Source organism: Macaca mulatta, chromosome 10 (assembly GCF_049350105.2).
Source record: "Macaca mulatta isolate MMU2019108-1 chromosome 10, T2T-MMU8v2.0, whole genome shotgun sequence".
Lineage (NCBI taxonomy): Eukaryota > Metazoa > Chordata > Mammalia > Primates > Cercopithecidae > Macaca > Macaca mulatta.
The window spans coordinates 20,816,714-20,840,173 of NC_133415.1; the positions used below are offsets into that span (position 1 = coordinate 20,816,714).

General features: G+C 46.7%; 1 protein-coding gene across 5 annotated transcripts in view; it reads right to left on the reverse strand.

The window, feature by feature from the left end:
* OSBP2 (oxysterol binding protein 2) overlaps positions 1 to 23,460 on the reverse strand; it is a 221,185-nt gene that overhangs the window by 197,302 nt on the left and 423 nt on the right. For 4 of the 5 annotated variants that reach the window (XM_015150163.3, XM_015150162.3, XM_077949969.1 and 1 more), the window contains exon 1: positions 22,072 to 23,054. In XM_015150163.3, coding sequence (XP_015005649.1) covers positions 22,072 to 22,715 — 644 coding nt within the window. In that variant the 5' untranslated portion in view covers positions 22,716 to 23,054. Of the gene's footprint in view, positions 1 to 22,071; positions 23,055 to 23,284; positions 23,423 to 23,460 lie in introns of those variants that run through there. The other variant, XM_028827841.2, reaches the window with a different exon arrangement.

The window sequence follows — 23,460 nt, forward strand, 5'->3', positions numbered from 1 at the left end:
CAAGATTGTACCATTGCACTCTAGCCTGGACAACAAGAGTGAAACTCTGTCTCAAATAAAAAGAAATAGAAAGTAGAATGGTGGTTACCAGGGGTAGGGAAAGGGGAAAATGGGAGGAGTTATCCAATGAACATAGAGTTTCATATTTGCAGGATGAAAACGTTTTGGAGATGTGTTTTACAACAATGTGAATATACACAATGCTACTGAACTGTACACTTAAAAATAGTTAAGATAGTAAATTTTATGTTATGTGTTTTTTACCACAATAAAAAAAAATCACAAGGAAAAAAATCAGAGTGTTGAAGAGATATCTGCACTTCCATATTTATTGTAGAACTATTCACAATAGCCAAGATATGGAATCTGCCTGAATTTTAAATCACAATGATATTTTAAAATTATTTTATTTTTATGATTTTTTTTTCTTTTCTTCCCAACATGGGTTGGGAACCAACAGAGTATTTTGTTTTATTTTTTAAAATGTTATTTATTTATTTATTTAGACAGGGTCTTGCTCTGTTACCCAGGCTGGAGTGCAGTGGCATGATCACAGCTCATTGCAGCCTCAACTTCCCAGGCTCAAGTTGGGGGAGGGGCTTGATTTTCTGCTGTCTTTACAGCCTAGAGGATATTACAACCTAGCAACCATTAGACACTATGAAGGATGTGGTTCTTCTATGCATGATCTGAGAGTAACATTTCAGTATGATACTTAAGAGCTAGGCAATCTGGAACTGCGAGAAACGCTGGCACCCAGGAAGAGTCCTAAAAGATGCTTTCAACATGTTCCACCCAGGAAACGTATACTTAAAAGTATATTAATGGAATATACTTAATTAATGGAATATAATGGAAAATCCACCCAGCAGCTAGACTTAACTTACCACATACTTAAAGCAGACAAAGGGTATATTGGAAGGACCACTAATTCAAACACATTTATTTTCAAAACTTTTAGGGGGAAAGGGGTCAGGAGAGTGTAGTAACTAAGATGTAGTAAGGCTTTGGACTTGGGACTTAGCCGGTCTGGGCTTCACTCTGGCTATGCAATTCACTAGTTGTGAAATCTTGAACAAGTCTTTTTTTTTTTTTTTTTTTTTTTTTTTTTTGAGATGAAGTCTTGCTCTGTCACCCAAGCTGGAGTGCAGTAGCACGATCTCAGCTCACTGGGCTCACTGCAATCTCCACCTCCCAGGTTCAAGCAATTCTCCTGCCTCAGCCTCCTGAGCAGCTGGGACTACAGGCGTGGGCCACCATGCCTGGCTTCTCCCCAGAATGACAAATACAGAGAGAAACCCAGAATCCCAGATGCTTCAAAACTATTATACAGTTTTTTTTTTTGTTTTTTTGTTTTTTGGTTTTTTTTTTTTTTTGAGACGGAGTCTGGCTCTGTCGCCCAGGCTGGAGTGCAGTGGCCGGATCTCAGCTCACTGCAAGCTCCGCCTCCCGGGTTTTTTACGCCATTCTCCTGCCTCAGCCTCCCGAGTAGCTGGGACTACAGGCATCCGCCATGTCACCCGGCTAGTTTTTTGTATTTTTTTTTTTTAGTAGAGACGGGGTTTCAACGTGTTAGCCAGGATGGTCTCAATCTCCTGACCTCGTGATCCGCCCATCTCGGCCTCCCAAAGTGCTGGGATTACAGGCTTAAGCCACCGCGCCCGGCCTATACAGTTTTTTCGTTTGTTTGTTTTTGTGTTTCTTTGTTGTTGTTGTTTAGCTAGAGTCTCGCTCTGTCGCCCAGGCTGGAGTATGCAGTGGCGTGATATTGGCTCACAGCAACCTCTGCCTCCCAGGTTCAAGCGATTCTCCCACCTCAGCCTCCTGAGTAGCTGAGACTACAGACACATGCCACCACATCCGGCTAATTTCTTTTGTATTTTTAGTAGAGACAGGGTTTCCCCATGTTTGGGCACGCTGGTCTTGAACTCCTAACCTCAAATGGCCCACCCGCCTCCGCCTCCCAAAGTGCTGGGATTACAGGGTTGAGCCACCTCACCCAGCCTGTTCTACAGCTTCACTGAATGCTCACTACTTTCCAAACATTTTATGTTCATTATTTCATTTGGTCCTCAAAACAAACATTTCTTTTTCTCAAAATTTATTATTAACATTTACTTATTTATTTTTAGAGAGAGAATCTTGCTTTGTCATCCAGGCTGGAGTGCAGTGGTGCCATCATAGCTCACTGTAGCCTCGAACTCCTGGGCTTAAGTGATCCTCCTGCCTTAGCCTCATGGGTCACTAGGACTAAAAGCTCATGGTACTGTACCTGGCTAATTTTATTTTGAGATGGGGTCTTGCTGTGTTGCTCAGGCTGGTCCCAAACTCCTGGCTTCAAGTGATCTTCCTGCCTTGGCCTCCCAAAGTGCTGGGATTACAGGTATGAGCCTCTGTACCCAGCACAGACTTTTCTTTTCTTTTAGATTTTATTTATTTATTTATTTATTTATTTTATTTTTTACTGCATTTAAAATTTTTTTCAATAGGTTTTTGGGGAATAGGTGGTGTTTGGTTACATGAATAAGTTCTTTGGTGGTGATTTCTGAGATTTTGGTGCACCTGTCACCCAAGCAGTGTACACTATACCCAGTGTGTAGTCTTTAACCCTCACGCTCCTCCCATCCTTTCCCCAGAGTCCCTGAAGTCCACTGTATCTTTCTTATGCCTTTGCATCCTCATGGCTTAGCTTCCACTTATGAGTGAGAATGTATGATGTTTGGTTTTCCATTTCTGAGTTACTTCACTTAGAATAATGGTCTCCAATTCTATCCAGGTTGCTGCAAATGCCATTATTTCATTCCTTTCTATGGCTGAGTAGTATTCCATGGTGTGTGTGTATATATATATATCTCCACATTTTCTTTATCTACTCATTGATTGATAGGCATTTTGCCTGGTTCCATAAACTTTTCTTTTATTCCCATATTTGAGATGAGGAAACTGGGGATAAGAAGTAAGTTGCCAGAGTGACACCTACTAGATAGGTAGTAGACAGGTAACCGAGATAGTCTGACAGTTTCGCTCATGCTCTCTCTGGTGTGTAGTACCATACTGTAACTGAGAAGCTGCTGATGTGACCAGATGTGCTAAGATGAGGCATGTGGAAATGGGAATTTGTCTTGATAACAGTCTGCTTTGACTTGTAAGAATCTTTGAAAAGGGGGAAGACAGTTATAAAACCTCAGTGTTCTTTTTTTTTTTTTTTTTTTTCCGAGATGGAGTCTAACTTTGTTGCCCAGGCTGGAGTGCAGTGGCAAGATCTCAGCTCACTGCAACCTCTGCCTCCCAGGTTCAAGTGATTCTCCTGCCTCAGCCTCTCGAGTACCTGAGATTACAGGCACCTGTCACCACACCCAGATAATTTTTGTGTCTTTAGTGGCGATAGGGTTTCACCATGTTGGCTGTAGAACAGGCTGGGTGAGGTGGCTCAACCCTGTAATCCCAGCACTTTGGGAGGCCGAGGTGGATGGATCATTTGAGGTCAGGAGTTCGAGACCAGCCTGCCCAAACGTGGGGAAACCCTGTCTCTACTAAAAAATACAAAAAAAGTTAGCTGGGTGTGGTGGCACATGTCTGTAGTCCCAGCTACTCAGGAGACTGAGGTGGAAGAATCGCTTGAACCTGTCACTGCATACTCCAGTCTGGGCTACAAAGCGAGACTCTGTCTAAAAAAAAAAAAAAAAAAAAAAGCTGTAGAACAGTTTTGAAGAATCCGGGATCCTGGGTTTATCTCTGTATTTGTCATTCTGGGGAGAAGCTACAATGGCTTCTATACCTCTGCTGCCCTGGGATGGAGGCAGCTGCCAGAGACATTGTTTATTTGGGGGACTCACACAAGCACCACGCATGGGCAGTTGCGGACCTGTCTACATGGTTACATACACAGTTAAAAGCTGGTCAGCACTCAGCAACCAGACAGCCTGAAGCTGAGCTCTCATGGGAAGCCTTCTTAAATTAACCAGTATGCTCCAGGAAACAATCTGTGCTGGTTAATTTAACTGATTTTCTTTCTATACTTGTTGAAAATCTCTGTGGGAAAAAAAAAGAAAGTGAATCTGAGTTTCTGCCAAAGTTCAGGCAACTGGCCCCTGCCTGAGAGGCTCAGGGTCTGCAGGTACAGGACTGAGTGTAAACACCAGGGCTCCAGCCGGGCACCGTGGCTCACTCACACCTGTAATCCCAGCACTTTGGAAGGCCAAGGCGGGTGGAGTGCTTGAAGACAGGAGTTTGAAACCAACCAGGACAACATAGGGAGGCTTAATCTCTACAAAGAAATAAAAAATTAGCCAAGGGTGGTGATGCATGCCTGTAGTCCCAGCTACTCTGGAGGCTGAGGTGGAAGGACTGCTTGAGTGCAGAACATCGAGCCTGCAGTGAGCCGTGATGGTGCCACTGCACCATTCCAGCCTGGGTGATAGAGTGAGACTACATCTCAAAATAAACAAAAACAAAAACAAACCAAAAAACCAGGGCTCCTTCCTTTACTGGCAGCCCAAGCAGGCCTGTCGCATAGAGAGCACTAGATAAATATATTGCTGGATAAATAAATAAAAGAATAAAGAGCTGAGGTTATGTCCATAATGACCCCAAGATACAACATATATATGGAAGCAAATGATGAACAGTGATGCAAGTTGCTGGGCCTTAGACAAAGCAACTACACTTTCTGTGCCTTGTTTTCCCCATCTGTAAAATGAGCGTGATCATGGATGCTCCGGTTCCCTCCCAGGTCATGAAGACTGGAAGTGTGATGAAGTAGATCCACACACATATAAAACATTATTTCCTGCAATATTCTATTCTTGACCAGTTTTCTGCTTTTCATTTCATACAATGTGCAAAAGGATGAGAGCGGATGCTGAGGTTCCATAGCAGCTGGAAGCCCTGACCTCATGGAAATGGCTATCCACATCCTTACATAATACTTTCAAAGGACCCAGAACCAACAAATACACATCTGGCACTCTCCTCCCAGGGCAAATGAAGGAGGTGGGAAGGCTTGAGCACATTTCAGTTCAACAAGAATTTCCTGGGCTCCTCCTCTCCCAGTTGATGTACTGCTCTAGAGGAACAAAGATGTCATTCTGCCAGGTGGGAGGAAAAGGTGAGGTGGGAGGATTAGTTCAAGTCCCAAGGTTTGGAGAAGAAAGAGGAGGAGGGTGAGGAGGAAGCTGGAGGCAAAAACTACCAATGGTAAAGGAGATCTAGAGAACAGGGTCTGAAACAGTCTGACATGCTCTGTCTTTCTCAAAGAGTTGCTTCCCCATGGACCCACTTGCCACTGATCTCCCTTTGGGTCACTTGCATTATCCTGAGTGTTATACCAGTGTGGCCTGCACTTTCGTGTCACATGAGCACCTCTGGGAGAGATGTATGAAGCCCAGTCTGGAGTCTGAGCATTAGCTGAATAAAGTGACAAAGATCTTTCTACAGGTCTCCAGAGACCTATGTCATCACGCCGGCTCTGAGATGATGATTACCAACCTGTCCAGCTAAAGAGGACCAGGCAAACACCACGGTAGGCTTCAGCAAGGAGATGAAACACAGAGAAAATGGGTTCTACCTAAGCAAAAACACCGTGGACTTCATTCCTTTTTTTTTTTTTTTTTTTTTTTTTGAGGTAGGGTCTCATTGTGTCACCCAGGCTGGAGTGCAGTGATGTGATCTTGGCTCACTGCAACTTCTGCCTCCCAGGCTCAAGCAACCCTCCCACTTCAGCCTCCTGAGTAGCCGGGACCACAGGCACACACCACCGTGCCTAGCTAATTTTTGTATTTTTTGTAGACATGGGGTTTTTGCCATGTTGCCCAGGCTGGTCTTAAACTCCTAGACTCAAGGGATCCACCCACCTCAGCTACCAAAGTGCTGGGATTACAGAACTGAGCCACTGAGCCCGGGCTGGTCTTAATTTTGTGTTGAGAATACCAGTATGAACTGATAATATATTCTATTTTTAAAGATAACAAACATATTGTACTTTTTTTGTTTTTTTGAGACAGAGTCTCGCTCTGTCGACCAGGCCGGACTGCAGTGGTGCTATCTCGGCTCGCTGCAAGCTCCACCTCCCAGGTTCACGCCATTCTCCTGCCTCAGCCTCTGGAGTAGCTGGGACTACAGGCGCCCGCCACCACGCCCGGCTAATTTTTTGTATTTTTAGTAGAGACAGGGTTTCACCGTGTTAGCCAGGATGGTCTCAATCTCCTGACCTCGTGATCTGCCCGCCTTGGCCTCCCAAAGTGCTAGGATTACAGGTATGAGCCACCGTGCCCGGCCATGTTTGTTTTATACCAAGCTAGGAGATAAATGTATTTGTATATATATGTATGTACATATATATCAAACATTGCATAAATATATATATTTCCTAGCTCTGTATAAAACAAATATAGATATTTCCTAGCTTTTATAAAACATACATAAATATGTATATATTTCCTAACTCTATATACTAAAAAAACCTAAAAACAATGACCAACTGGGTGACAATGACCCCTTATGGCACCAAGATTATGATCTTCAAACACTACTTCCCACCAAAAAGAAATGTGGCTCCTTGGCGAAATGGCTGACTCCAGGCCTGGGACAAGACAAGTACAAGGCTGGGCGCGGTGACTCACGTCTGGATTCCCGAGGCGGGCAGATCGCCTGAGGTCAGGAGTTTGAGACCAGCCTGGCCAACATGGTGAAACCCCATCTCTACTAAAACTACAAAAATAAGCCTGGTATGGTGGCACATGCCTGTAATCCCAGCTCTAGGGAAGCTGAGACAGGAGAATCGCTTGAACCTGGGAGGCAGAGGTTACAGTGAGCTGAGATCGCACCACTGTACTCCACCCTGGGTGACAGAGTGAGACCCTGTCTCAAAAAATACATACATATATATATATATATAAAAATAAAACAAGTACAAGAAGAGCCAGGAACATGTTTTCAAGCCAGACAGCAATGAAGCTATTAAACCCTAATTCTACCAAGGGTCCTTCCAAAGGACTCTAGGGTCAACTTGAAGAGCCTTCCACTAACTAAAGACATGGCCAGACAACATGAGCATCTTTAAGGGTAGTGATAGTAGTGGGAAACACATCAAACATGCTCATATCTATGAGAATGTAATGATACTTAAGAAAACACAACTAATTGGCCACCACTAGAAGAGAAGCACCAACTCATTATTTTGAAAACTTGTGGAAAAAAAAAAAATTCAAGAAAGAGTCAAGCCCTGATTCTGCTCTTCCTGCACGAACTGCACCTCTGAGTAACCAACGAGTGGCAGATGAGGGGAAGTTTCTCTTTGTAGAAGTATTCTTGCTAAGGCGGGGCACAGTGGCTCACGCCTGTAATTCCAGCACTTTGGGAGGCTGAGGAGGGGGATCACCTGAGGTCAGGAGTTCAAGACCAGCCTGGCCAACATGGTGAAACCCTGTCTCTACTAAAAATACCAAAAAAATTAGCCAGGCATGGTGGTGCACGTCTGTAATCCCAGCTACTCAGGAGGCTGAGGCAGGAGAATTGCTTGAACCTGGGAGGCAGAGATTACAGTAAGCTGAGATTGTGCCACTGCACTCCAGCCCGGGCGACAAAGCGAGACTCCATTTCACAAAACAAAAACAACAACAACAAAAAACAGTATCCCTGCTAATAAATGAGGATGAAATGATAGAATTAGACTAATCTGGGCTGGGCAAGGTGGCTTACATCTGTAATACCAGTGCTTTGGGAAGCCAAACATGGGATCACTGGAGCCCAGCAGTTCCCAGACCAGCCTGAGTAACACAGCAAAACCCCATGTCTTTAAAAAGAAAAAAATTTTTTTAAGAAGTAGACTAATTTTGCCAGGCACAGTGGCTCATGCCTGTAATCCCAGCACTTTGGGAGGCTGAGGCAGGCTGATCATGAGGTCAAGAGATTGAGACCATACTGGCCAACATGGTGAAACCCTGTCTCTACTTAAAAATACAAAAATTAGCCAGGTGTGGTGGCGTGCACCTGTAGTCCCAGCTACTCGGGAGGCTGAGGCAGGAGAATCACTTGAACCTGGGAGGCGGACTTTGCAGTGAGCCAAAATCGCACCACTGCACTCCAGCCTGGCAACAGAGTGAGACTCTGTCTCAAAAAAAAACAAAAACCACTGGCCAGGTACGGTGGCCCACGCCTGTAATCCCAGCACTTTGGGAGGCTGAGGAGGGCAGATCACAAGGTCAGGAGATCGAGACCATCCTGGCTAACGTGGTGAAACCCCGTCTCTACAAAAAATACAAAAATTAGCCGGGTATGGTAGCACATGCCTGTGATCCCAGCTACTCAGGAGGCTGAGGCAGAGAGTCACTTGAACCTAGTAGGCAGAGGCTGAAGTGAACCAAGATCACACCACTGCATCCCAGCCTGGGCGACAGAGTGAGATTCCATCTCTAAAAAAAAAAAAGATTTAGACTAATCTAAGATTGATCATCACTAGCTGCTAACATCACAAAAAAAGAGAAGCCACCAGCTCCTGATAGAAGAACACGCCACCACCTATTCAACTTTCTAGATCCATCTGTCAAACTAAGACATTATGGAGGAGAGAGGAACATGTTAACCTACACCAAGAAAATGCCATCAGCAAAATCCAAACTGTGGGAAATTCTATGGGTAGATGTTGTTTGAGTCCCGATACAAACAAACGTATCAAAAAAAAAAAAAAATTCATGACATTTGAAACCACTGAAACTGTGAACACTGATTGGATATCTGATTATAAGGAATTATTGTTAATTTGTTTTAGTTGTAATAGTAGTATTGTGGATATGTTTTTATTTATTTATTTTATTATATTATTATTATTATTTTTGAGACAGAGTTTTCGCTCTTGTTGCCCAGGCTAGAGTGCAACAGCGCAGCCTCAGCTCACTGCAACCTCCACCTCTTGGGTTCAAGTGATTCCACCCACCTTGGCCTCCCAAAGTGCTGGGATTACAGGCATGAGCCAACCCCCCTGGCCTGTGGATATGTTTTTAAAATCCTTACCCTTGGCTGAGTGCGGTGGCTCACGCCTGTGAAACCCCATCTCTACAAAAATAAAAAAATTAGCCGGGAATGATGGGAGGTGCCTATAATCCCAGCTACTAGGGAGGCTGAGGTGGAAGAATTGCTTGAACCCAGAAGGCAGAGGTTGCAGTGAGCCAAGATCATGCCACTGCACTCCAGCCTGGGTGACAGAAGAGACTCCATCTCAAAAAAATAAAAATAAAAACTAAAAAATCCTTATCCTTGAGAGATATATACTAAAACACTCACAGGTAAAATATCATATTTAGAATTCACTTTAAAATGATATGAGGGGGATTGAGATTAAACAAGATTGGCCTAGAAGTTAATAATTGTTGAAACTAGGTAATTGGTACATGGGGGTTCGTTATGCTATTGCCTACTCTTATATACGTTTAAAATTCTTCTTAACAAAGAGTTTTAAATATACATTAATACGATGAGCTCTCAATATCCTCACATATTCTTAGCTCATGTAAGCCTTAGAAAAGGGGCTGAACAGCCAGGCGAGGTGGTTGTCGCCTGTAATCCCAGCACTTTGGGAGGCCGAGGTGGGTGTATCACCTGAGGTCAGGAGTTCGAGACCAGCCTGGCCAACAGGGCAAAACCCTGTCTCTACTAAAAATTCAAAAGCTAGCTGGACATGGTGGCAGGCGCCTGTAATCCCATCTACTCGGGAGGGTGAGGCAGGAGACTCGCTTGAACCCAGGAAGTAGAGGTTGTAGTGAGCCGAGACTGCGCCACTGCACTCCAGCCTGGGCAACAAGAGCAAGACTCTGTCTCAAAAAAAAAAAAAGAAAAAAGAAAAGGGGCTGAAGAAGCTGGGCCATGTGTAGCCTCGTGGTCACTGCGTTCTCCTAGCAATTTATTGACTCCCCCTGGGCTACCAATGGTTCAGGCCGCATGTTGGGTCTTTATACTAGGAACAAAACACAAAATTACAAAAAGTAAATTTTCTTTTTTCTTTTTTTTTTTTCTTTTTTGAGAAGGAGTCTCGCTCTGTCACCCAGGCTGGAGTGCAGTGGTGCGATCTCGGCTCACTGCAAGCTCTGCCTCCCGGGTTCATGCCATTCTCCTGCCTAGCCTCCCCAGTAGCGGGGACTACAGGTGCCCGCCACTGCGCCTGGCTAATATTTTTTGTGTGTATTTTTAGTAGAGAGGGGGTTTCACCATGTTAGCCAGGATGGTCTTGATCTCCTGGCCTTGTGATCCACCCTCCTTGGCCTCCCAAAGTGCTGGGGTTACAGGCGTGAGCCACGGCACCCGGCCCAAAAAGTACATTTTCTATAAAAATGCTTCACTTAAGGCCGGGCGCGGTGGCTTATGTCTGTAATCCTAGCACTTTGGGAGGCTGAGGTGGGTGGATCACTTGAGGTCAGGAGATCGAGATCATGCTGGCCAATATGGTGAAACCTCGTCTCTACTAAAAATACAAAAATTAGCTGGGCGTGGCGGCGCGAGCCTATAATCCCACCTACTCAGGAGGCTGAGACAGAAGAATCGCTTGAACATGGGAGGCGGAGGTTGCAGTGAGCTGAGATCACGCCACTGCACTCCAGACTGGCGACAAAGCTAGACTCCGTCTCAAAAAAAAAAAAAAAAAAAAAAAAAAAAAAAAGCTTCAATGAAATTTGAGAGTCTTCCAAGTATAAGGCCCTAGGCCCAGCACTCTAGAGGACACTACATTGAGAAGACATGGCCCCATGTTCTGGTGGGGAGGAGGGAGGTATTGATCTAACGGAGAGAGGACGAATACCCAGCTGATGGGGTGCATGGCCAAATGAAATAACACACAAAAAGGCATCCAGAGGAAGAACAGTTCCTCCAGATTGCTGCAGAAAATCCATATAGGTCCATGCTGATATGACCCTGGGATTAAGCCCAGGTAGGGATTTCAGCAGCAATGAGGAGGAGTCCTTCTGGCTAAGGGGATGGCAGGAAGATCTGGAGTGAGGAATGAAACACATGTGGCTTGCAAAGGGGGAGTAAGGCAAGTTTGTTAGAAGAAGGGTCGAGGCTGGAGGAAGATGAGTGATAGGGAAAAGAGAGGCGGGACCTGGCTGTGAAGGACAGTGACTATCATGCCCAGGGTCAGGGCTTCATCTGGTGAGCCCAGGGAAACCACACACTGTATTAGGAAGGCAGCACCTCCTGCTGCTTCAAAGGACAACGCAATCTGGCAGTTTCCTATGCAAGCTCAGCCATGCCATCTGCCCTCCTCTTGGTTTCAGGCAATGGCCCAGCAATGCAGATCGAATGGTGTGAGTCAAGATTGTTAAATCGGTATTAAATGTAGAGCTGTGGCTGCGCATGTGACAAGATGCCAAATGGAATGAAGCATCACTAAGCAATCAGAACTCCAAGTACTCTTTAAAAAAAGTGTAAGGCAGCATGGCAAAGCATTGCACATAAAAGAAAAAAGTGTACAGCACCCAGCATGACCCCAAAACTTATTGACAGTTTGCTCCATCTGTATGATTATGAAAGGAGCCTCTTAAAGCCACAACTCTGTGTGGTGACACCTGCTGTGTGATTCACCACACACCAAGCTGCCAATTTCAATTTTATTCAGAGGTGTTTCTTACCATCTACTCTCTCCATGTGTCAGCATCCAGCAGTCATCCAGGGAATAGGCCCACTTCCCCTCTCTTTCCCCTTGGGATAAGCATATATTGATCTTGTTCTAGGGAACCTCACAGTCTTTTCACAGACCTCTCCTTCTCTACTGACGTAGTTTGCCAGCTTTATCCCAAAAGACTACAGGGGAAGTGAAAGCCACATGTTTGACTATCCAGGGGCTCCCACAAAGCACTTTGCCTGAACCTTTTGGCCTCTTACTGAATGACCAGGGTGTGTGCACACTTCCCCCCTTCTCCTCCACTCCAGTTGTGTGACAGTGGTATGCAGGTCTGTTACACGCATTGCCTTGCACATTGTGGTCACTGCAGGAGATCAATAAACAGTAAACAATATGACCAAAGCTAGTGTAGGCTGAAATGTCACAAACATTTCAGACTTCTTGTCAGGCCCTAATCTTGGATTAACAGACCCTCCCTGAGAAAAGCACAAGGTTCAAGAGCAGCAGCTGAAGAACTCACAGCTGATACTCCACCAAAGGCGCAAACATACTGGGGAGGCCGGACGCAGTGGCTCACACCTGTAATCCCAGCACTTTGGGAGGCCAAGGCGGGTGGATCACGTGAGGTAGGGAGTTCGAGACCAGCCTGGCCAACATGGAGAAATCCTGACTCTACTAAAAATACAAAATTAGCTGGGCATGGTGGTGCATGCCTGTAATCCCAGCTACTCGAGAGGCTGAGGCAGGATAATTGCTTAAATCCTGGAGGCAGAGGTTGTGGTGAGCCGAGATCACGCCACTGCACTCCAGCCTGGTAAACAAGAGTAAAACTCCATCTCAAAAAGAAAAACAACTACTGGGGAGGAAGGGGTCCATGTGGCAAGTGTACCCCAGTCACATGCAAAAACCATGCTGCCAGATGGCCTTAGGCAAGGTCTAGATCAGACAAGTGTTTGTGAAGCAATCAAGGGCTAATCACACAGCCAGGAGTGCCACAGAGCAGGCACTCGGTACACAGAGCAGCAGACATGCTATGTGTTTGACACCCTGCAAGACTGGCACGTGGCCTTCTCTGATCAGAGACAGGAGGCCACTCCATCACTCAAAGCCAAGTATGGGCACTCTCCCTGAACCAGCCCTTACCCTGACTGATGTCACTGATGTCTGCGAGGAGGAAGGAATTCACACCTGTGCAGAAAAGAGTTCACATAGCAAGCCTGAGACTGCCCGTCCTTTGACACGCCTGCTTCCAAGGGGCCTTTGACTGGTGTCTGGGAGCTTGAATTTGGGGAGGTTTCCCACCATTCTCTAACTGATAAGCGTGGCTCACTGTGCCTATACTGTTTGTGCAAACAATGTGATTTATGGCAAATATCTGCTTTCCAGCTGTAATACCAGCACTTTGGGAGGCTGAGATCACCTGAGGTCAGGAGTTCGAGACCAGCCTGGCCAACATGGTGAAAACCCATCTCTACTAAAAATACAAAAATTAGCCAAAAATCTCTTGAACCCAGGAGGCCGAGGTTGCAGTGAGCCAAGACTGCACCACTGCACTCCAGCCTGGGCAACACAGCAAGACTCTATCTCAAAAAAAAAAAAAAAAAAAATCTGGTTTCCTTCTGGGAATCTGGAATTCAGGTATGTGCCAAACAGAAGGTGCCCACATGATGAACCCCCAGTAAAAACCCTGGGCTCTGAGTCTCTAAGGAACTTCCCTGGTTGGCAGCATTTCACGTGTGTTGTCACAACTCGGTGGTGGAGGGATTAAGTGCGTGTTGTGTGACTGCACTGGGAGAGGATCCTTGGAATATTGCAGCTGGTTTTCCCAGACTTCACTTTGTTTCTTTGCCATTGTGCTTTCTTTGCATCCTTTCATTATAACAAAGCATAGCTGTGGGTACAACTATTAGGTTGGTGCAAAGGTAATCACAGTTTTTGTCATTAATATATGCTGAGTCCTGTGAGTCCTCCAAGTGGGTCATTGAGCCTGGGGTTACTCTTGGAGACCTCCGACCCAGGACCCCAGAGAAGAGTCTCCCCAGTGTGAGGTAGGTGGACACCTTTGCGTGGGCTGAGTCAGAAGACTGTGATTGAATCCTGGTGCTGTTCATGTACTTCTAGTTTTTTCCCCATGTAACAGGATGGCAAGACCAGCACCCCTGCACTGAAACCATAAGCTGGAAACCACTCTGACACTTGCAGAATACCCCACAAACAAAAGATCCTATTATTCTGTTGGATCTAACATTTTAGGGTAGAGGCCCCTTCTTTGATCAATAGCTGGCTTCCAACAGTGCAAGGGAAACCAACAGATGCACAGAAAACTACTTTTAAAAGCTACGAGGCCAGGCCAGGCACAATGGCTCACACCTGTAATCCCAGCACTTTGGGAGGCTAAGGCAGGCAGATCACTTGAGATCAGGAATTTGAGACCAGACTGGACAACATGGTGAAACTCCGTCTCTACTAAAAATACAAAAATTAGCAGGGCATGGTGGTGGGTGCCTGTAATCCCAGCTACTCAGGACACTAAGACAGGAGAATTGCTTGAACCTGGGAGGCAAAGGTTGTGGTGAGCCAGGATCATGCCACTGCACTCCAGCCTGGGCAACAGACGGAGACTCCATCTAAAAAAAAAAAAAAAAAAAAAAAAAAAAAGCTATAGGGCTGGGCGTGGTGGCTCACGCCTGTAATCCCAACACTTTTGGAGGCTGAGGCAGGTGGATCACTTGAGCTCAAGAGGTTGAGACCAGCTTGGCCAACATGGTGAAACCCCATCTCTATCAAAAATACAAAAATTAGCTGGGTGTGGTGGTGTACGCCTGTAATCCCAGCTACTCTGAAGGGTGAGGCAGGAGAATCGCTTGAACCCAGGAGGCAGAGGTTGCAGTGAGCCAAGACTGTGCCACTGCACTTCAGCCTAGGCAACACAGTGAGACTCCATCTCAAAAAATAAAAAAAAAAAAGAAGATATTGATTCACTGAGTAGCCTACTACAACACGTTCAAACCTAGAAACGCATTATATCCACATTCCCACTGCTGCTTTTCTTGCACTCCTGGCTTAAGCCTGCAATCTCCAATTTATCTCCCTAGTTAACTTATTGCAGGAAACAAGTTTTTGAAATGGAAGACAAATTAAGAAAAATCCAAGTTTGGCATGAACATACTTGGCTTTCTGAAATCCCATAAACTCACAGGCAACTGTAATTCATTTACTTGCTCATCCATTCACAGACTAACCAAGCTACTGAGGATGTATCAGTGGCAAGTACTGTTCCAGGCTCTATGTGGAATACAAAGAAGATGCCAAACTTGGCCATGGTATCCTCCTGACACAAAGTTATCTGCAGAGAAGCTCAGACACACCCTGTAAATTCCGAAAGGAGGAAGACCTGGTTCTTTGGATCAGTAGGGGGCTATTCTAGGTATTTCAAACAGAAGAAATTCAATACAGGGATCTGCTTACACAGGAGGAGGTACTGTTTTGTTTTGTTTTGTTTATTTTTTTATTTATTTTTTGAGACGGAGTCTCACTCTGTCACCCAGGCTGGATTGCAGTGGCGTGATCATGGCTCACTGCAACCTCCACCTCCCGGGTTCAAGTGATTCTCATGCCTCAGCCTCCTGAGTAGCTGGGGTTACAGGCACCCACCACCATGCCCAGCTAATTTTTGTATTTTTAATAGAGACAGGATTTCGCCACGTTGGTCAGGCTGGTCTTGAACTCCTGACCTCAGGTGACCCACCCGCCTTGGCCTCCCAAACTGCTGGGATTACAGGCGTGAGCCACCACACCCGGCAGAGAAGGTACTATTGAAAGAGAATCCTGGAGAAGGTGAGACAACCCCAGGGTCATGGAGGTGGGGCACTAGCACCACAGCAGGGATGCACTGTCCAAGACAGAAGCTGGGACACCAGGTAAGCAGAAGGCAGACCTGAACCATGATGTGGCAGCTGAGATGGAGAGGAGGAGCTACAGAAGATAGACAGGCAGGACTTGGAAATTTCATCTGGTGTGGGATGAGGGAGGGAAGAGGCAGCAAGTATGACTCAGAGGTATTCAGCTATTCATAGAAAGAGGAGAGTTAGGAGGGGGAGGCAAGTTTGGTGGGGAAAATGACAATTCATGTCACTAGAACTTGCTGAGAATGTTGGTGTGCACTGTGCTCCTCTAAAATATGCTGCTAGTCCATTTATCACCTCTTTGCAACAACTCTGTGCTAAATGCTAAGAAAACATACTTCAAATACTCACACATGATCAACCTGTGCATTCCTTTTCGACCTCCTAACAGTCTCAGAGTATGTAACACTGAATAATAATTTCAAATTCAAGCTGAATTCAATAAAGCTACCTCCTGGGGTATCCAGCCCATTATGTGAGAACTAACCCTGCACACTTGCACCCTCAACTTCATGTTTTCAGGGACACTTTGCAACTGGATGGACTTTTCCATCTCCAGCCTTTGAGTATTATCAAAATTGACATTGAAAACAGTAGTTGCTCGTCATCACTGGCCATCAGAGAAATGCAAATCAAAACCACAATGAGATACCATCTCACACCAGTTAGAATGGCAATCATTAAAAAGTCAGGAAACAATAGGTGCTGGAGAGGATGTGGAGAAATAGGAACACTTTTACACTGTTGGTGGGATTGTAAACTAGTTCAACGACTGTGGAAAACATTGTGGCGATTCCTCAAGGATCTAGAACTAGAAATACCATTTGACCCAGCCATCCCATTACTGGGTATATACCCAAAGGACCATAAATCATGCTGCTGTAAAGACACATGCACACGTATGTTTATTGAGGCATTATTCACAATAGCAAAGACTTGGAATCAATCCAAATGTCCATCAGTGACAGACTGGATTAAGAAAATGTGGCACATATACACCATGGAATACTATGCAGCCATAAAAAAGGATGAGTTTGTGTCCTTTGTAGGGACATGGATGCAGCTGGAAACCATCATTCTCAACAAACTATCACAAGAACAGAAAATCAAACACCGCATGTTCTCACTCATAGGTGGGAATTGAACAATGAGATCACTTGGACTCGGGAAGGGGAACATCACATACCGGGGCCTATTATGGGGAGGAGGGGAGGGATGGCATTGGGAGTTATACCTGATGTAAATGACGAGTTGATGGGTGCTGACGAGTTGATGGGTGCAGCACACCAACATGGCACAAGTATACATATGTAACAAACCTGCACGTTATGCACATGTACCCTAGAACTTAAAGTATAATAACAAAAAAGAAAAAAGAAAAAAAAAGAAAACAGTACAATATTTCTCGATGCCCAGTTTTCACAGCGGTTGGCTTTTGGGAACTGAGTTCGTGAGAAGGGTGAGTACACAGTCTATCCCAGAGGCAACAATGTCTTGGTGCTACATCTTCTGTTACCTGGCCACTGTCCCAAAATGGGTGCAGCTCACCAAGTGTTCAGTGGTCTTCCTCAGCCAAAGGATTTCTTTTTTTTCTTTTTTTGAGACGTAGTTTCACTCTTGTTGCCCAGGCTGGAGTGCAATAGCACTCAGCTCACTACAACCTCTGCCTCCTAGGTTCAAGAGATTCTCCTGCCTCAGCCTCCTGAGTAGCTGGGATTACAGGCATGCGTCACTACGCCTAGCTAAATTTTTTTTTTTTATTATTTACTAAAGATGGCGTTTCACCATGTTAGTTAAGCTGATCTCAAACTCCTGACCTCAGGTGATCCACCTGCCTCGGTCTCCCAAAGTGCTGGGATTACAGACATGAGCCACTGTGCCCAGTCAAGGACTTTCAAAATTTATTTTCACTTGACTGCAGCTATCTTTCTTATAGACCCAGGCTAATTTCTGGGAGGCATTCCTTGCTAACTGGCTTAGCCATTACTAAGCATAGATCAGTATGAACAATAAATAAATAATTTAAAATGCTTCTGTTTGAAATCATTTCCTGAGAAATAAATGTCATTTATAATGTCACCAAGCAGACAACTGGCATACAACAAAACAGAAGTTTGTCTGACCTAATAATTGTTGTCATTAATGTAGATAAAAATTATGTTTGGAACACTTTCTCTGTAAAAACTTGCTGATGACAATACCTTTGAAAATTCTGTATCATTTAGGAATTCTTCTCTAATTTTATGGACTCACATGTTTCCTGTGAGATAAGAACTAGGGATAAATTTTTTCAAAGGGAACTTCCTGCAATTAAAAAAAAAAAAAAAGCCAACATTGAACAAAAAACCATATTCCTATATTCTCCTTGTTAGTATCCAAATAAGCATATAATTAAGAATGCCAAGTAATGGAATAAGAATCTTGCCTTCTAGGCTGGGCTCGGTGGCTCACACCTGTTATTCCAGCACTTTGGGAGGCCAAGGCGAGCGGATCACGAGGTCAGGAGTTCGAGACTAGCCTGGCCAACACGGTGAAACCCTGTCTCTACTAAAAATACAAAAAAAAAAATTAGCTGGGTGTGCTGGCATGCCTCTGTAATCCCAGCTACTCGGGAGGCTGTGGCAGGAGAATTGCTTGAACCTGGGAGGCAGAGGTCACAGCAAGCTGAGATCGTGCCACTGCACTCCAGCCTGGGCGACAGAATGAGACTCCATCTCAATAAAAAAAAAAAAAAAAAAGAATCTTGTGTTCTGTCTTATTTATATTCCAATATAAATAAGATATATTCTGATATATACTGTCAGAAAGAAGTAAAAATCTGCCAACAATTATCAATATCTCATAGAAACACTTTTTACACGTGATATTTATAAAGAGCATTTTAAAAAATTCCTAATAATATGAATGTTACTAAGCCCAACTATTGGTAAAATGTGCTTTCTTCCTTAGAATATACTTAAGCAATCAAATGAGCTTCTCGAGCAAAATCCAGGGCAGAAGTGTACCCGAGGAAGTCACATTGAAAGGAGAAATTTTAATCCAAACCCCCATTCTTTCGCTATTAAGGTAAAAATAATGGAAATGGAAATGCAGGTCAGGACCACAATGAGCGATCATAGTTCCTATTCGAATGGCAAAATCAATACTAACAATATCAAGTGTTGCAAAGGATAAGGATCCACAGAATCTCTTTTTTGTTACCGGTGGGAATATAAATTTGTGCAACTGCTTTGGGAAACAGTTTGGCATTATGTAAGATGAACATTCACAATTCTCTACAACCCAGAAATTATACCCAAGAGAAATTCCTGCACACATACAAGAATGTTTGTAGTGACCCATCGTCAGGAATATGCATAAGTAAAAGGTGCCACATTTGCACCCTGGGCTTTATACAATAGTCAAAATAAGTCCTGCAAAAATAACATACTCTATATATTAGAAACCCTTTTTAAAATACGGTTAAAGATGACTGCATAGCCAGGCGCAGTGGCTCATGCCTGTAATCCCAGCAGTTTGGGAGGCTGAGGAGGGTGGATCCTTGAGGCCAGGAGTTTGAGACCAGCCTGGCCAACATAATGAAACCCCGTGTCTACTAAAAACACACAAAAAATTAGCTGGGCACAGTAGCGTGCGCCTGTGATCCCAGCTACTCAGGAGGCTGAGGCATGAGAATCACTGGAACCTGGGAGTGGGAGAGTGTAGTAAGCCAAGATCAGGCCACTGCACTCCAGCCTGGGCAACAGAACAACACTCTGTCTAAAAAAAAAAAAAAAAAAAATTGCAATGAAAAATATGGGTTCTTAAAAATTACACCTAGATGAGATAAAATTAAATAAAATGCGGAGAAAAGTGGATGGTGACCAGGATTTGGAATGGTGGCTATCCTGGAGGAGGGGAGGCCAGAAGGTGGGATGGGATGGCAGGGGGCACAAGAAATAGTTGCCCACATTTTCTCCAAACACCAGGCTTCACTTAGTTAAAAATTAAAAAGTTGGCCAGGTACGGTGGCTCATGCCTATAATCCCAGCACTTTAGAAGCCAAGGCGGGCAGATCACGAAGTCAGGAGTTTGAGACCATCCTGGCCAACATGGTGAAACCCTGTCTCTACTAAAACACAAAAAATTAGCCAGGTGTGGTGGTGCGCGCCTGTAGTCCCAGCTACTCAGGAGGCCGAGGCAGGGAAATTGCTTGAACCCAGAAGGTGGAGACTGCAGTTTGCTGAGATCATGCCACTGCACTCCAGCCTGGTGACAGAGCAAGACTCTGTCTTTAAAAAAAAAAAAAAAAAATTAAAAAATTAAAAAGTTGAGAGTGGTCTTTCCGAAAGGGGAGCCAGCAGAGAAATGGCTCTGATTCCTTCTTCACCAGCCACATTGCCCAGCAGGTAAGCCTGACTCTACCCGCCCCCAAGGAAAAGAGATCATGAATTTAAAAATTATTTCACTCTGTTTCCAACTCACGAGTACCCTAATCTCACCTCTATCCCCAGCCACACCCATTTGGCCAACTGCTGAGAGCTGGGTGTCTGGAGAGGGCTGGAGGAGATAACACACATGCACGGCGCTGGGCACAGATGGCGCAACTGAAAACCCACCCTGCTGCTCTCAGGGTTACATGACAGACCTGGAGGATGCTCAGTCCTTGATCCCAGCTGGCAGGATGGCCTGTTCTGGAAGGGGGGGATTCAGATCAGAAGCGGGGACAGGAGAGCAGCGTCAAACATCTCAAGTGGCAATTCCAGCTGCACCTCAAATGGGCCTTTTCGGCACATAAACTCATCTCTGGTGGCGTTCGGACACTCAGCCTGCAAGCTGGCTGCCTCTGGGGAGGCCACTGAGGTTCATTCATTCAGCCTCAGTTCCCCTTTCCTGGCCAGCCTTGCATGGAATGCAGTGAAGGCACAGGGTCCTATAAATGTCAGGAATCGTTCATTCTACCTGGGTGAGGTCAGCAACAATTTGAACCACCTTAGAATCTCGAAAAGTCTGAAGAGGAAATTGCAGAGCTGGACTGTACACGCACACACACAAGAAGCTTGTTCTTACTCCCTCCTCCCCCCAGAACTAGCATTTATCTTCACAACATTATCAGCAAGCAGTAAGAATTTTTCTTAGTTACCCAGAGAATCTACACATTTGAGATTACTCTGAAATGTCAACTGTCTACACATGTTATTTTAAGAAAAGAAGATTTGAGAGGCCGAGATGGGCAGGTCATGAGGTCAAGAGATCAAGACCATCCTGGCCAACATGGTGAAACCCCGCTTCTACTAAAAATACAAAAATTAGCTGTGCATGGTGGCATGAGCCTGTAATCCCAGCTACTCGGGAGACTGAGGCAGGAGAATTGCTTGAACCTGGGGGGCGGAGGTAGCAGTGAGCCAAGATTGTGCCACTGTACTCCAGCCTGGGCGACAGAGCAAGACTCCATCTCAAAAACAAAAACAACAGAAAACAAAACCCTGTAGTGGGTGACTTGAAGGGATACTGTTGGCTGAATGAAGTGAATGAAGTGACCTGAATTTCAGCAACAGCAAGTCAAGGTCCTTCTGTGTGCAACAGTGAAACAGTGCTTCTCAGAGTGTGGTACTGGACCAGCATCACCGGCCACGCCTGGGAAGTTATTAGAAAAGCCGAATCTCAGGCCCTTCCCCTAGGCCCACTGAATCAGAAACTCAGTGGGGAGGCCCAGCACTTTGTGTTCCAACAAGCTCTTCAGGGAATGCTGATGCACACTCAGGTTTGAGAACCACTGGCATAGACTGATCTGAGTTCTCAAGGCTTAAACCAACCATCCCCAGGAAGCAGACTCAGGGAAGAGCCAGTAAGAAAGCAAAGGGAGGCTTCACTAACCTCCTCCTTTCAACCACTTTCAGTGGGAAGACAATGTTAGCTCTCTCACTGCTGGACTTCAATTTTGAATCCCATGCTGGTTCTGGAATAAGAAAGGAGGGCAGCAAAACACCTCCTGGTTCTCCGCAAAACACCAAGATGGACTCCTGAAGGCCAGGAGCCCTGTCCAATACATCTGTGAGTCTGTGGTGCCCAGCCCAAGGCCTGGCAACCAGAGGCATCAGGAAAGGTGGGAGTAACTGCCCCAGGCGGGAAGAATAAGCAGCCCTTCCTAAGCGTGTGGGTCCTAAGGACTGAACAAGGTGACTGTCTCCCTCAATCCCAAACACACAATGATGTTAGCTCCCGAACCAGAAAGGGCAAGGACTTTGAAGGGCTGACTCTAGCTAACTGCCCCAAGCCCCACAACTGCCAGGCAGGAGAGAACTGAGGCCCCAGATCACTCCCTTACTCCACCTCCCCACTTGCCCAAAAATCCAAGTTTGCCAGAGGTCATGTCCACAGATTACATTCACCCTTGCCAGAGGTCAGGGCCCCCAGCCCTTGGCGGCGGGCCAGAAGTGTGCCTTGTCCTGCTGGAATGCACGCCCCTAAACATCTCTAGACTAGCGGCAGTGTCCCCCAACCCTGGAGGCCCTCCATCACCATCCCTGCAGCATCATCACCCTCCAATCCCCATGTCCCACCCTGGCGCTGCCATACCTGTAGTAAGAGAGCAAACCATTGCCCAGCACGAACCAGCGGCGCTGGTAGCCCTTCAGATAGTTGGTCCACTTGAGGAGCCAGCCCTCGAAGCTGTCCAGAGGCAGTAAGGCCAGTGGGGCACTGGAGGTCGTGCCAGTCCCCGACATTGGAACCCCAAGAGGAGTCTTCGCCTGTCCTGATCGCAGAAGAGGCAGGGGCTTTAACGCTGGCAGCGATCCCGACTCGGGTCTGAGAAAGGGCGCGCTCCCCACCGATCGGGAGAGCGGCTCTGATGCGGCCTTAGTGAAGGGCCCAGCCCCTACACCTGAACTTGACTCTGACCCTGGCCGCGACCCCTGCAGCAGTTCCGATGCCTGCCCAGCCCCTGGTTCCGGCTCAGACGTCGTCTCGGACACAGGCTCCGATCTTGGCACTGCCTCCGAAACTGCCTCTGACACCTGTTCTGACAGCGGTCCCCGCTCCGGTTCGGGCACAGGCTGGGGCTGGGGCTTGGGCTCCGGCCCGGAGCCGGACGTGGAAGCGCTCATGCCCGGCGCCGCCGTGTGGCACGACAGGCAGGGGACAACCGTGAACAGCGACGAGAGCCCGCGGGAGCGGCCGCCACAGCCGCCGCCTCGGCTCGGAGCGGCCGCTTTCCCCATAGAGCCGACCGACCCGCGCGCGGCCGAGCGGCCAGTGGGGGCGGGGGGCAGGCCGGGGGCGCAGTCACGTGCGCGCGGCACGAGACGGGGGCGCGCGCGGGTCCCTCCGCGGCCCCGTGCGCCCCGCGCCCGCCAGCGCCCGCCGGCTGTTGTGCTCTCGGCCAGCAGCGGGCCAGGTTTGGCTTCTAGGTCCTCTCTCTGTCCGGCGGGTGGAAGGAGCCCTGGAAACACCTGTGGGCGGCGAGCTCGGCGGGCGGGCAGGCGACGCGAAGGGGATGGCGCGCTTCAGGCCACGGTCCCTGCTGCGGCCCAGCCCGTGCCAGGCGCTGGAGGAACAATGATGAATGCGGAGCCCGTCGGCTCCCAGCGCAGCTCTGCCCACGGGACCCTGCGCCGACGCCCCCTCCCCCAATCCGGGCTGGGATGGGTTCGCTCTCCGCCACCCAGGAAAGCCAGGCGGGAAGCAGGTACGGCACCCAGAGGCCATGAAATGCGCACGAAGCACAGGGGCCAGCCGGGTGGCGCTAAAAGCTAAGGACGACGCCCCCGCCCCCCATGGCAGCCATTACCTGTCTGTGGGTTGCTCCTGCGGCCACCAGAAGCGGAGGCCCCCAGCCGCCTCCACCTCCGCCTCCACCTCCTGAGCCAACTGGACTACGGTTCATGCTAGGGCGCTTCGCTGCAAGTGGCGACATCGTTCGGGTTCTCTAAACAAATATGGGAAGACTTTTTGTAAACCAAGCTT